The 15650-nt window shown below is 34.5% G+C and overlaps 1 protein-coding gene across 1 annotated transcript in view; it reads left to right on the forward strand.

The window, feature by feature from the left end:
- Window positions 1-3337: 3337 nt before the first annotated feature.
- The window catches only part of adgrf3b (adhesion G protein-coupled receptor F3b), a 13808-nt gene continuing 1495 nt past the window's right edge, over window positions 3338-15650 (forward strand). The window contains exons 1-18 of the mRNA XM_034313859.2: window positions 3338-3476; window positions 6751-6811; window positions 6909-6921; window positions 7341-7472; window positions 8650-8805; window positions 8907-8959; window positions 9157-9218; window positions 9348-9466; window positions 9554-9769; window positions 10715-10933; window positions 11184-11327; window positions 11437-11624; window positions 11710-11883; window positions 12752-14065; window positions 14186-14227; window positions 14338-14373; window positions 14564-14610; window positions 14695-15650. The exon at window positions 14695-15650 is cut by the window's right edge and continues 1495 nt beyond it. Of these exons, the coding sequence (XP_034169750.2) occupies window positions 3463-3476; window positions 6751-6811; window positions 6909-6921; window positions 7341-7472; window positions 8650-8805; window positions 8907-8959; window positions 9157-9218; window positions 9348-9466; window positions 9554-9769; window positions 10715-10933; window positions 11184-11327; window positions 11437-11624; window positions 11710-11883; window positions 12752-14065; window positions 14186-14227; window positions 14338-14373; window positions 14564-14608 (2988 nt within the window). The 5' untranslated portion in view covers window positions 3338-3462 and the 3' untranslated portion in view covers window positions 14609-14610; window positions 14695-15650. The remainder of the gene's footprint in view (window positions 3477-6750; window positions 6812-6908; window positions 6922-7340; window positions 7473-8649; window positions 8806-8906; window positions 8960-9156; window positions 9219-9347; window positions 9467-9553; window positions 9770-10714; window positions 10934-11183; window positions 11328-11436; window positions 11625-11709; window positions 11884-12751; window positions 14066-14185; window positions 14228-14337; window positions 14374-14563; window positions 14611-14694) is intronic.

A 15650-nucleotide genomic window follows, 5' to 3' on the forward strand; every position in this document is an offset into this window, starting at 1 on the left:
TGAGTGACAACAAACACAATTGTGCACACAATGTATTCAATTACACATTCACATACATACATCACATATACTAGCTGCCAGCCTACAAAGCCACCCTATTGCTTAGCCCTGCTGTGATTGCACAGCCCTGTTATTGTTACACAACTCCACAGATATTGCACAACCCCATAATTGTTACACAGCCCCGCAATTAGTGCACAGTCCCATAATGCACCATACCATAATAGATGCACTCGTTAGAATGAATTGAAGAAATGAATTAAATATGTTTATGGTACTGAGGCCACATAAAAATGACAATTTGGAAGCCCATTGTTCTAACTGCATTTTAAATACACTGCTCTTCTCCAGGTTTCCACTTGTGCCAATGGTAATAAAAATACACACATTTATGGCAATGCTTTGTTCTTTTTTTGCACAATATTCTGTAATTGTGGTAAGATGTATTTGCAGCATCGCTTTATTCAAAGCAGTGGCCAGACCACAGGCAGTAATCAGAGGCAACCTGAAGTCCACACCAGACGAAATCTGAACATGTGAGTCACTAAACAAGGAACCACTAGAACCCAAGAATGCTACAAAACCAAGAGAATGATTTTAATAGTAGCAAATACTTATTGGTGTATTAGGGAATGGTGTGTAAACTCCTACAGGCTTAATTTTTATACTTGTAATTCTTTTAAATGGTCATGTGTCTGGCCATTTCTTGTGAGAAAATGCTTTGCCCTGCACTGAACTAAGATTTCAGATCTGCTTAAACTCCTATGTGCATGAATGTGAAAATAGAAGAAAAGAAGGCTTTAACATTTAAGTAAAGACATTAATACTAATAAATAATAAGTGTTGTAGAATTATGAGCTGTGTGGTTTTGTCAATCGAGTTTATGGACAATAACATGCTCTTTTGTTCAGTAGTAATAGGTTATTGTCTCTTAAGTCACACAGTCTCATTTTGAATAAGCACACAAAACAGGGAAGTTGCCATGGACACCAATTTGACTAAGAAATGATTTTGAGGAACACAAGGGTCACTCATTTACACATGACGCTCAGCATGATTCCTTGGCACACACCAAGTTTTGTTTTTTAGCTTTTACTCTGAACTTCCCCAACAGCTGCGTTATATACGGAAATATTTCTGTAAATTTATTGAAAATGTCTTGGGATTTCCTGATTGTTTTGCGTCCTTGTTTTACCTGTTCTGCCTTTTAATATTTATTAGTACGAGAAGCCATTTTACTTTTATTTTATATGTTCTTCTTTTTCATAGGTATATATGAGTGACGTTGTAGTTGTTGTTTCCATATTGAACGAAAATATCTAGTAGTATCTAGAGTATCTAGATCTACATGATTATAATCCTGGCCTGGCTCTTGCTAAGCTTTATTAGTAACCTCATCTCTTCAGTGAATAGATTAGGACATCTGCTTCACATTGGCATTCAATCCACAACTAAAAAGAGCGTTGCCGTTTAGCACATGTTAAATCATTTTTACTTTCTAGTTCCTAGCTCTAGGGGACTTATGTTAGATGGAGATGTTTACTATTCCTTAGTATCTGCAAGGTGTCCTATGCTGCCATGCCCACATTGGGGCCAACATGAAATGAGGCATAAAATTGTACCTGCACCATTTTCATAACCATAGGATCTGTATGTTTAAACAAATGTTTGAGGAATATGGAGTGATGCAAGGGGTAACCCTTACTTTGAGTACTTTACCACATGGCCGCTGGTGTGGTGAGGGCATGACTAACAGGCACCTGACCACAAAAACAAACAAAAAGCAGCTTGTTTCTCATGCCTGGCTTGACAATTATTCAGAGAGAAATCAGTGACTGTTCTTCTTAATGTAAATTGTTTTAGAAATCAGATCATTGCAAAACATACAGTTTCATACAATCAGTTTCATAGTTTCACAAACATAGTTTCATAGTTCATCAGATTCCAAAATGAGATTTTAACCTTGTGGGGAACAAAATTTCTTCATTTCTATATTATTATATGAATTTAAAACCAAAAATGAGTTTAGATTTGTTAACTGTAATGTAGGATTAAATGAATATAGTCTATATGTTCATAGTTTATATACCCCATAGTCTAAGGGACTTTGTACTTGTACTCTGCAAAATGACAATAAAGTTGAATATAATTCAATCTAAAAAACAAACAAACACACAAATCTAACCCTGCTTGTTTTCTTATATCTTATTAAATCCAATGTGTGTCCTGTTTAATTTGATATGAAGGGGTTTATGCCTGAACAGCCATTTAAATCAAATCATCCTTACATTTGCCTTGAATGGATTTTGAAATGACTTGAAACAAAAAAAAATCATTACTGATAATAAAAGGAGGAGTATATAGATTTGAACTATAGAGATTTGAACTATAGAGATTTTTTTCTCTTTCAAGTGATCTTGGCGTGACACAGACATACGGCTTTCTAAAACACTCAGATGTAATGCAAATCATGTACAGATTACGCAAAGTAAGCTTTTTGAGGGGAATCATCTTAATCACAGAAAACATGCACAATTTTTGTATTGTAAAATTATTGTATTGTAAATTTCTCATAGGTGAGCAAAAAACAGAAGTTCTTGTTTTGCTCATAAATGAGATGCATCAGACACATTCATGAAAATTTAATCAGTAAATACAGAAAAAAAAATAAACATATCCTTTATCTAAGGTCGCTTTATATTACCATCCAACAGTTACTATTTACTGGATTACCTGCCAGGTATCTTTTCTGATAAAGTATCTCCGAAAACAAAAACACTACTCTACTATTCTCAGGATCAGTATTTTTACTGACTCTATTTAAATCCCTATGCACATATACAGCAGGATGAAATATCGTCCTTCTGCTTAATTAATATTGTTATACCATTTACAAGCATTAGTACTTCAGTAGGAGCTACTTGTTTACAATTAACAATTAAAATTCATTTTAATCCACGTGAGTTCAGTTCCCCTAAGTTATTTCTGTCGGTTTATACACTAAAAGAAATAATGAACAGAGAATTGGCTTTCTGATACCTTACATAAAGTCATGGTCAATGAGCAACAATAGTTGATGATAATGTATTAATGTATTAAAACTGGGGGGTGGGGCTGGGAGGACTGGCTGAGGACACAATTAAAAGTACTCTCGTGATGCAGAACATTCGTCACAGCAAATGTTTTAAGCTGGTGGTAAAGCCCTTCAGTTCCCAACAAGAAGGCCACTGTATTTGTTAACCAAATGAAAATGGAAAGCTTGAACCAGTAAAACTTGACCAGATGGCATACGAAGCTCCAGGATGCGAAAATGCAAATGGAGGTGAGGTATTTGTAAATTTTGTTCATTCTGTGCCCTTACCTTCTCAAGTTGGCCAGGTTTCTTCATTACCATTCTCTTTCACTCAGGAAACAAGCACAGTGAGGGTATGACATAGCATCACGTTTCAAATTAACTTCAAAATGCAGATCATAAGGTCAGTATTGTTTTTTTTTTTATATTTGTATATTTTCAAACTGGATATTACTTGTTCGGAGCTTAATCTTTTTATTTTATTGAATGATCACATTTGAGACGTCACAAATGAAAACAAGCGCAGTGGCTCAGTGAAAAAAGCTTTTTTTTTAAATTAAAGTTAATATATTAATATTCATGTGCTGCTGAATGAAGTTTTCTGTGCTGGGAAATGATTTAGTGTATACCTTTACACAATAATTATTATCTGGATAACACTGTAATCTGGACCACAGATACAGAATTGTGCATAAGTAAAGCCTGAACAATTCCCGAACAAACTCATTACAAATTCTGGAAATGTAACTGATGTACTCGAAAAGAATTCAGCTCTCTCTAACAATAACAAGATGATAAGTTTTATATGGGGTTCATGAAACCACGTTGACCCGATCACAAAGAAAAAAAAATTGTAGGAATCCAGTGAGTTTTCCTGATATGTTTCCCTGAATGACAGACTTCAGGGGTCCAGTATGGCATGAGTTAAAGAAAAGACCAACTTTCTTAGGGTCCTATATCAAATATTTATTTTTTATTTAGAAGTTTGAAAAATAATTAACAATAATTTTAATACAATCACTTGCTGAAGTAACTTGATTCTCTGATTAGACTACAGTCAAGAGATCAGTCTCAGACCAGTGAACTAAATATAAAATTCACTGTCTTAAACAAAGAAACACAATATCTAAAGTGTAGAGATGATTTTTAACCAAGATCTGTGTCTCGGTTACAGCTACATGGAGACTCATGCATTTTTTTTTAAAATCTATGAATATATTTTTTATAATTTAAAGATAATATAAACAGCAAGATCTCAAATCTATCACGTTTATAATAAACAAATAAACAAACAAATAAAATAGATAATGAAGTGAACATTGCTTGAATTTAGCAAGATTAGGCTATTAAAAATATTTTGGATTCTCTTTTATAGTAAACTCAAGAATAGACCAGCGCAAATGACCACAAACAGACATGCGATGTACTCGGACACTTTCGTCAGACATCACAAAGAAACTCAGACATTATTAAACCAAAAAAAAAAAAAACTGCTGTAGCTATAACAAACTAAAGCCAGTAAATTTATCATTTAGCGAGCAAAGAAATAAACATCTAACAATTAAGAGCCTGTTAGACTATCATGTTACTATCTATTAAAAATGATTCCAAATGAAGCGCAATTCATTATTAGTTTAAAACCAGATCAACAAATGTACATGGAGCTTAAGACGAACAGCTAATAAACATGACCAATTATTATGTTTGACAATTGTGGATTGTTATTTAAAAAATAAATCAATTCAGATCATAATGCCTTGTGGGCAGAGTGTACTTTAGTGTACAGTCATGTGAGTGACATTGACTTCCAGGGACTTGTCTAATAAACCTCACTAATAATATATGGAATGGCCATTAAGGGATTTCGCTGAGCCTTTTAGAACTAACATGCAAATGTGGGCTTTGTTGTAAAAATCACCATAAAATAACAATAATGCTATTGTACCTAAGTGAAATCCTTACAAAGGAGCAGATATCACTGCTGAGCTCATGACTGCATTCAAGATAACATACAGCTGGTTACTAATTCCCTTTACAGCAGGGTCAGGGTAAAGTTTCAGTGGACTTAATCTACAATAGATGTAGTACTTCCTGTAGCACTTGACCTAGTAGTTCATATTCTAGTGAAACAATAACCCAGATATTAGTAATTATTACTCATTTCAAGCTTTAAATGTTCTTCTTTTACTGGCAGATACTTTTGTGTCTCTCTCTGTAAATAAATGCTTAAAATGAGCAAAAGTTTCTGCCAATAGAAAAATTGCACTGAAAAAAATATTGGAGTGACATTTTGGATATATTTGGAGTGAAAGAAAAGTGTGAAATCAATTTCCACACAAAACAATCGTCAATCGGAGTAATGCCACACTTCACAGTAGTGGTTCATGGCTCATATGAAAGTAGACACTCAGGACTTTAAGAATTTGTAGTTTTCATAAGTTTTGCATTTTTTATGTAGCCTGTTAGGTTTAAATGTTAATTTTATTGTGGCAATTTTATTGTGGAGAGGTCTGAATTGTTTGCCCAGCAGGAGGCTCACACCCTTTTCCCCATCATCCTGCTCACCAGCAGCTAAACACAGAGTCATGATACTCTACACACAGAAACCCAACAGTGTCCTGACTCATCTTATAACAGACTTGTGGCAATAAAATATTTAATTTCTTTGTACTGATTAAAAATATCTGATAAGTTGATTTCCATTCCGCCGGTGGAACGGAAGGCCAGTGTACTGTGAGAAAGGGTTAAATAAGCCACACAGATCTCAACCCTGTAAAAGTACACATCATCTAAACATTATCATTACTACTTAAAGGTCACTAATTCCTTCATAAACACTGAACTGGCAGAATCCAAGATGACTAATTAACTAAGGTAATTGACTGACTGAGAAACATAAAGAAAACTTTACGGAAACTCTTGACCTTTCAAAACATTTCATAATTCAAATAGCCTTAGGCCTTAAAGCTAACACAAAATAAGAAATATTGAAAACAACCCATCCATTACACTCAAAATTAAATCAGTTTAAAGTTCTGTGAACACATATGCAAATGGAGTTCAAAACCCCACACTCAACACTTTAGTATACAATCTTCTTTTTTCTAGTTTTGCAAAATAGTATTAAATGTAACCCAGTAAAGTAAAGTAAAATATACACGTTTTTAGCTGCACATTTACATGAATTCATTTAGTACAGAACTTAAAGCATTTAAGCAATTCTAATAATTTGCTTTTTTGTGTAAATATCATATTTGTTTTCGTCATATTTACTGAACCACTTAATCATTTTTTTTCAGTGTATTTTAAGCTTAAAATAAGTAAAAGTAATGTTTTTATTTTATTAATATTAAATTACATTTTTATTTATTGTATATTATTATATTTTTTATTATTGTATTTATTGTATATATTTTTTATTGTATATATTTTTTTAATTTTATTGTAATCTTATAAAAAGAAATACTAAGTGTATTTGACTATATTCAAAATATTTTCACTTGCCGTCATTTGTCTTCTCTCATACTGTTTCAGATTTTGTCATTGCAAAAATGCCCCAAAAAAAAAGATTTTTTTTCTAAAAGCATGCTACGAAACATAATCATACGAACCTAATAATAATAACATTTTGTCATATTTAGCGATATGTCACTAAATCTCCCTCGTATCATTCTCAGGGGCAAGACAATAAAAGGCGTGAGCATGCTTCTCTGTGGCTTACTGCTAATCTACTGCCAGGTAAAGTTCACTGTATTCTCACTAATCCTGTCCAACATCCACAGAAGTGTACCTGCACATTAGAGGTATTCATGACTTTTTCTTTTTTATTCAACAGATCACACATGTGGGTAAGTATAGTGCATCAGTCTGTGTTTTTCTAGCAGCACTTCATTAATAGGTCACATGCAATATAGGTCCTTTCAACCCATTAAAAGTGTTTAATATACTGATAAATATTGATTGACTGATTATATTGGTGAATATTGATGAATATTACCTGTCAGTGTCAGCCTAACTAGGAACCTGGCTACATAACATTAGTTTTCTATGAATTATTTTTGAGCATTTTTTTGTTTATTTGTCTGATTTTTTTAAAATATTGTTGCCGGACTGTCGATTTTTCATTTGATTAATACACATCAACATAATATGTGTGAAGTAGTGTGTTTACATGCTGATCAGAGAGCATGTGGCACAGCTTACTAAGCAGCACAGCTTTATTAACTATAGAGCAGGATGGAAACTATTTTATGATTTGTTTCAAAAGGGGCTGAAGACATATATGTGGCAGAAGTGATGATCGAAGGTAATGCAACCATGGACGTATCTGGTTTCGTGTCTGAAATGATAATGCCCATCACAGACACTGTGTCCATCGTGGATGCTGAAATAATAGCCGGTAAGCATGACAAAGACATGCATCCTTCTTTTAGAAAAAATGTACATATTTTAATTTAGTTGTTTTTGTACCCCTGGCGTCTACCTACCTATCTTTCAGGATACATATACATTGGAGAATATGGAAAGCTGTTATAGCATTGGATATATTGGTTAGACTCTAAACAATTATTACTTGTTGACTGGAAAGATCTTAAGATGTTTCCAAATTAAAATTTGATAGTAAATATCAGAATGAAATATTACAGTTTTGACCAAAGTTGTCTTTTTATTTGCACTAGACAAATTGATTTCAATATTTTTTAAATAAGGAAATTAAAATAGATGTCTAAAATAATTTGCCTTTTAGTAGATAAGATTAAGGCAGCAATTTATAATAACTCTGAGTATTTGTTTAGGTGCATATCATGACGAATCATATTATCAGCTGTTTATAACTAGTCATACTACTGTGTTATAAACAAGTTGTTTTGCAGGAGTCATGGCACATTTGAATAGAGGCTCAGCTGCATGCTGACCACAGCGCTAGTTCAATATACACTAAAGGCTCAGAGTAAAATGGCACCACATCTAGATGTCACCCCAAGCAGCTGTCTATGTCACCACTGCGAAGGACTGGCTCTGAACAAGCCAATAGCTGTGACAAATTATGAATATATGACATTATAAAGAAATATTAGGAGGCTAATTGGCTACATTTGACCAACTTCCAGCTGTGACCACGAAAGACATCAGGTTTTTTTTTTTCTTTTCTTTTTTTTTTGCGTGTCTTTAGTTTGTTGTTTTGATCTTTCTTTCTTTCTTTCTTTCCATTTTTTTACACAAGAATTTTGAAAGGTAGGACTTCCAGGACTTTGTTATTATGGTATATGCAAAATTCTGATGAAGATAAAAGGAGATAATAAGTGGAAATTTCCAAGTTGGTTGGAACTTCTTTCATAGTTCAGCTTTTATTATTTGATTCAGAAAATGAAATGAACGTATGGACTGTTTTTTTAATGCAGAAATTGAATTAAATTTCAATTTTATTTTAAATTTCAGCTTTGTTCTTATTATCCTGGAAATAGATACAAATCTAAAACAGATTGATAGAACTGAAGTAAGATATATTAAATAGTCACATGTGATTTGCAGATGTGATTTATTGATGCTGATTGGATTCATGTGTGTTGATGCAGAATGTGAGCTCGTTGGTGATGAGACGACATGCTGGTGTCAGCCCAATTACATTTGGAGTGACCTAGTGTGCGACACTGTACCTGCCTGCTGTAACACTTTACAGTGTGTGGCGAATATATCCGATTTCACACCATTGTGTGTGTCTCAAGTGAACGGTAAGCGACGACAGCTCATGTATTTTCCAGCAAAAATAAAGTAATAATGCCATATTCTTTACTTTCCCAACCTTCAATCTCTCATTTCCCTTTCTCTACAGTTACCCTTTATGGAATCATAATCATGTCACCAATATACAACCTTCAAACGAGCGTAATTATGAAACTTTTCTTTGTCAATGCTAAAATGTTTGTGATTGAAACTATTTTCAAAGGCAACCTGAATCATATTGAGTGACAATTACTTCTTGTTCAGATTTAATTCTGTCAGAAATATATATTTATTTGATCCAAAACCTTAAAATTTTAACAAATACTTATCCTTTTTTTTTTTTTTTCAATTCATTTCAGCTGGAAACTGAGTTCAAGAAATTGAATGGGTTCAACTCACTCACCACACTATCAACTCCTAAGTACTGAAAATTTCCCCTTATTCCTATGCTCTTCCTGATTAAGATAACGTCCTTGATTTTTTTTGAGCTTCAAATCACTGCCATGTTCTTTGCACTAAAATACATTTCCTGTGTTCTGGCACACAACAGCGGTCAAGACTTCACAGTGACTCTCAATGCCACGTTTAAGTCTGTGAAAGTTCAAGACATACTCACAAGACTGAGGACGGCCTACTTATATATTTTAGATATTAACGTCACATCAACAGGTAAATAAAACATGTCATGCATACATATGTAAAGCATTTTTATACACTGTTGTTAACTGAACTAAGTGTATATTTGAACAACCACAGGATTGGTCTCTATGGAAATTCCTCAAGGGAAGGTGTGTTATAATTCACAGTACACGCTAAACTGCAGCACAGAGGAAACAATGGAGACTTGCACATGGATGATTGCTTATCCTGGCCAGGCCCCACAGACAATTGGAGTTGGGACAGAAGTGATACAGCTGCCTTGTTCAAACCAAACAGCAATCAGCCTTCTGAACATAAGAGGGAATTGGGCAGGTGAATTTCTAAATACTTGTAATTTTACATAAGAATTTACTTCATTCACTTACACTGAGAATGAGATATGACAATAAAGCATTGTTGAAGGCACCATTAGATTTTTATGTTTTTTTAAAATCAATTTAAATCAATCCTATATTATTTTGGAATATTGGAAGATAACTGGCCAGTTGCAAACATGAAATTAGAGCCATAAATCAGCTTTTGTTCAGTTTTACAGACATTCCAGCATTCCACAGCCATTAAAGTAAGATAAATGCACATAAGATTTGTATTAGTTGTTACAAAAACAGCAATAAAGTACTCCCAAAAATGTCGTTTCATATAATTAAAAATAATATATGTAGAATAACATTTTCTTTTCTTTTTTTTTTTAAGAAAAATGAACATTTTGTACACTACCCTATTTAAAAATGCCAGGATGCTTTCGTGTCCTCCTGCCAGCCCAAATAACACACATTTAAGAGAGATATAAGTGTGATTTTAGTGTCTGAGCCTTTACTTGCATGTTCTAAGCAATCTATTTAACACTAGCTTGTCTAAATATACTAAAACCCAAGCCTTTGTTCATTACTACCGTTAGCTAACTTAGCAGGCTGATTCTGTAACTAAACATTTCATACTTCATTCTTGGACCATGACAGGTTCAAAGCTGGGCTGCTTATTTCATGACATCACTAACTACATTTGAATTAGTAGTAACAAGGAATTAGGCTGTGTTAAATTAGACCCAATCACCAATTTATATAATTGGAATCTGCTATTACTCAAAAATCACATTTTTGAGTCTATGGGTACTTTAACATACATGTAAAATTGGACATGGTGCTCATACATGCTTGATTATCTGTTCACAAAATGCTTCATTTCTTAGCTTAAAAGATCTTGTTGTGTGGTTCTGCACAATTTTTTTAAAGTTTCTTTCTTTTTGCGGTATTTCAGGAACATACACCTGCCTACTTACTAATGGATCCGTGTCACATTCAGCCTCAGGAGTTCTCGAGGTCGCCCTCTTACCAGACAAAATTAATGTCACAAGCGTGCCACCGACTGCAGATTGTTCTACGAGTCCATCCACATCAGTTACCGTCTCATGTTCCATCTTTCAGAATCAAGAGAATTACACAGTTACAATAAACAATTTACCATCACAGCAGTCCGGTATCCATGCCTTTATTGTGTCATTCTAAATGTTTATTAACATATAACAGATTATTAAAATTAATTCAGAAGTGTTATCACTTCAGTGTTATAAATGTTTATATAACATCCCTGTGCAAAGCCTACAGTAATTTCTTTCTCTTAATTGTAACACTAATTTAATATTGATCAAAAGTTAGAAGGCATTTGTGCGCCTGAGTGGATTACTTAGTTGGTGTTTATATGATTCTCTTATATGATTCTTTTTCAGTGACCACCGTAATACAAAACTACACTATAACTATTCCCATCAACTGCATGGCAGAACAGATACCATCAATCACTGCTTTTTGCCAGATCGCAAACAGTCTAGACCAGTTACAAATCACCAATGCAAGCATACCAATAATATACCGTGAGTACTGGAGTTACAATGGAAAAAAATACATTTGCATTTTGTGATTTTTTTTTAGCACTTCAATTTTTATGCTGACATCCTGTACATTAACTAAATGTTTATTCAGCTGGGGAACCATTTTGTGAAGAAGAAAACGAATGGCCAAAAACCAAGGGTGGAGAAACAGCAACTATACTCTGTACTGCAATAGGCAAAGTAGGAAATATGGAGCGATTGTGCAATGGCACAGTATGGGCTGACCCAGTTGATCTTTGCACTAAAGAATCACTGAATATATTACTCTCTGTAGCAGAGGTAAGAAAAATACTTATCATATTGCTATGAGAAAGTAATCTATAGAAATGTAAGCAAATTTGTTATTTTCTGGGTCTTATTTCAGGATTTTGAAAAAGGAATTGGGGCCACAACAGAAGGTGCAATTATCATCTTTGAGAGTCTGAAGAATGGCACTTCAACCGAAAACACCTATGGTGATGTAATGGCCACCGTTTCTGTTCTTACAACAATGAGCGGCGCATCCAGTAGAGTCGCACTGACTGATTCACTACTGCCAGTAAGCATTCTCTAATGCAGCCCTTTAATTCAGCTCTAGTTCTGGACATCCACTGCACTGCATGGTTTGCTGCCCCAACATGTGATCCACTGATGTTCCAAAATGAGCCAAAAGTTTTGTGAATCCATGTTCTATTGAAGACATGCAGCTTTACTGCAGTGCCAGGGTTCACACATTTGGAACATTTTATTAAACTTAGTTCATTAGTTGAGGGAAATACTTTGTAATAGGGATGTAACCAGATACACATACAGATAAAAGTAAGAGGCATATAGTATGGTATGAACAAAAATAGCTGAGCGCATATAATAGTATAGCACATATCTCCAGGTCAGACCAATTATGAACTTGAATGGTAGGGTTCAGATTTAATTCCAGAACAAACAAGCAAGCAAGCAAGCAACCAACAAACAAACAAACAAACAAACAAACAAACCCCTCCTGGCTTAGGCTATGATAAAAGATTGGTGATTTGAACAGCACCATTTCCCTCCTTCCAGCAAACAAATCAAATCAATCAATCAAATGATCAATGCTAAAAATAAGCACATAATTTAAGACTTCATTCATTCATAAAACTCTATCAAAGACTTTGAATAATTAATATATTAATATATTCCAGTAATAGATAGGTTTAAAAATCTAATAGGCATAATTGGTCAGATCTGATGAATCACTTTGTAGTTTGTTAATGCTAAATTATCTCGTGTGTTTTAATTGATTTTTAGTTCCATATAGCTATGTAGTAAGCCATCACCAACATAGCTACAAGCTGTTTAGTAGTGTTCTAAACAATTATCCACTCTGCAAATAAAAAAAGGGCATTAATTACACTGACACTCATAACTAACTAAATACTGTCTTTCAGAATTTCATTGATTCTGCAAGCAGTCTGCTGAACACAACCTGGGGATCAGCAAATAAACAGCGTGACTTTGGCCTTGCTACAACATATCTATCGTCTGTTGAGAACCTGGTGAAAAACATTCAAGTTAATAACAGTGATGGACACAATTCTTCAAACATCCAACTTCAATTCTGCCGGAACAGCTCTATCTGCAATAAAACCCTTTTCAATGTAGAACTTGAATTGAACTCAACTTCTTCCTTGGTGAAAACTATGGGACTGCAAAGCATGGCACCACGTCTCCCCAAGGGAATTTATCAAGAATCAATATTTCCGTCCTTAGTTGTCACTGCCATAGTCGAAACCAAAGTCCCAATAAACATCAGGATGGCTTATCCACTACCTGAAAACGAATCTGTTGGCAACTCACCTTTCTGCATATTTTGGAATACGACAGAAAATCAATGGTCACAGCAAGGCTGTACCTTGTTAAAAAGCTCTGATAACATGAGCTACTGCGAGTGCAATCACCTGACCTCCTTCTCTATGCTGCTGTCCAAGACTCCTGTTAACCTGCCCTTCTTAGACCAGCTAACTTACATTGGGTTGGGAATCTCCATCTGCTCCCTGATAGTCTTCCTCGTCATTGAATTCTTGGTATGGAATGCAGTGGTCAAGTCCAACCTCTCTCACTTCCGTCACATGTCACTGGTCAACATTTCTCTGTGTCTTCTCATAGCTGACTGCAGCTTTGTTGCCTCTTCCTTCCCAAACATTCTGAATGACACTTTATGTCTTGTATTGACACTTGCCAAGCATTTCTTCTACCTGGCCATGTTCTTTTGGATGCTCTGCTTGAGCATGATGCTCCTCCATCAGCTCATTTTCGTCTTCAATCCACTGAGAAAAAGAGTGTACATGCCTCTCGCCATCATTGTTGGGTATTTTTGCCCAATGGCGGTAGTGACAGTGACCTATCTGTACTACAACAAGAGAACAGATGTAACCTACTACAGCCGAACTACCTGCTGGCTGACATATGTATCATCATTGCAAGGATCCCTCTACGCTTTTCTCTTTCCTATCGGCGTCATTGTGTTTGCTAACTTATGCTCAATGGTGGTGGTCATTTCAACTCTGCTGAAACCTGCTGCAACCGAGAACACCAAAAAGGATGACAAAGAGGCAGCCAAGAGTGTCATCAAAGTGATTGTTTTTCTAACGCCAGTTTTTGGTGGGACCTGGATTTTAGGGCTTTTTGTGTTTCTGATGGATGACAACAAGTTCACCAAGGTTTTAATCAATTACGCCTTCACCATTGTTAACTCCTTACAGGTAAATGTTATTACTGTCATTACTGTACAAACATCTGTATTACATTTTATTCAAAGCATGAAAGAAGCAGATACATTTTTACATTTTTATTTTCTATCTACACCCCGCCTTTCTTTTTAGGGCTTGTTCATTTTGCTGACAGGATGTTTTGGAGAAAAAAGAGTACGTTTTTCCTTTCTTCCTATTAATACTGTCTTATGTGTAGCTGCTGAAGACATTATGGTGGATTACAAAGCATAACATTCATTTTTTAAACTGCTGTTTTCCATTAGGTTCGAGATGAAATTGTGAAACTTGTCACTTCATCGGTGAGTTAATCAATTTTGGCATTACTAAAAACAGCAAATATATTATTTCTCATTTTTTAGAGTCCTCTGTTTTTTTTTTCAAACCATGACCAATTCTACAGGGCCACAAATTCACATCATTTATGATCACATATTACAAAATTCCAACACCATATTGGTCATTTTAAATCAATCTATTTATGTTCTTTAGCTGGGATCCAAAAGTGAAAGCAAGACATCTTCAGGTCAAAAGTGAAGGTATATGAAAATAAATTATTTTCGCACTTTATGCATTATGTAGACTTCAAGTACAAGTTACCACATTTCAATTTTACATTGCAGGGATTATACTACAGTAGATCGAGGGCTGAAGATTAGCCAGTTTTACAGCAGCAGTACGCAGAGCAACAGACACAATGGACCACAGGATGCTGTACAGTAAAAAGTTCATCACAGAAGATAATAGAGACTTATTTAGCAAATATCCAACAGCACTTTGCATTAGCTGATGTGCAGGTCAAGTCATTTGAAGGAGTCCCCTTAATGACAGCAGATTTGATTTAGATTATATCTCTTTGTAAAAGAGCAGATACTGTGTGCTTTATATATACACACATTTTCACCTTTTTATGCCTTTTACCTGTAGTTTTGCTTCTTTTGCTATTCTGACTGCAGTAATATAATTGTTCATATATTGTACAAAGTATGTTTTTTTTTTCTAAACAGACAGTGGACACTTATACAGGTAATAAAATTGTCAATAATATATAGCAAAATATTTCCCAGTTGCACTTTCTGTGTTGGTGTGTGGTAAAATATGTCAGTGTAAGACTGTTTATAGGAAACTTATGGGAAATTTTGTTTTTATTTATGAACATAGAATATAATTGCACACAGAACTTAACAAATTACCAAATAAACCCCTTATTTTTACCTCAGTTCCTGTTCACTAGCCTGATTTTATTGTTTGAAAATCCAAACACCTTAAAAGCAAGACCTAGGTCAGGTAAAATCATTCAACATGTACTGTATTGTGTAGTTAAATGTAGTATTATTTCAGGCATTCAAAAAAAAACACACATTTACTGGGAATTTTGGATTGTCTGTAAAGCATTATAATAATGCCAAAGGTGAGAGCTACTTTGCCTGCAGTAAAAGTATCAAATGATTAACCTTTGCTACCTAATGCCTCCTCATTAGCATTTGTTTACCACTTACCAGTCAGTGTTCATCTCCTTCAGAGGTCAAGGAAGTAGATAAGTTACTAGAAGGACCAGAAATACTGCATATTTCTCTGA

The sequence above is a fragment of the Pangasianodon hypophthalmus genome, chromosome 19 (genome assembly GCF_027358585.1).
Source record: "Pangasianodon hypophthalmus isolate fPanHyp1 chromosome 19, fPanHyp1.pri, whole genome shotgun sequence".
In the NCBI taxonomy this organism is placed as follows: Eukaryota; Metazoa; Chordata; class Actinopteri; order Siluriformes; family Pangasiidae; genus Pangasianodon; species Pangasianodon hypophthalmus.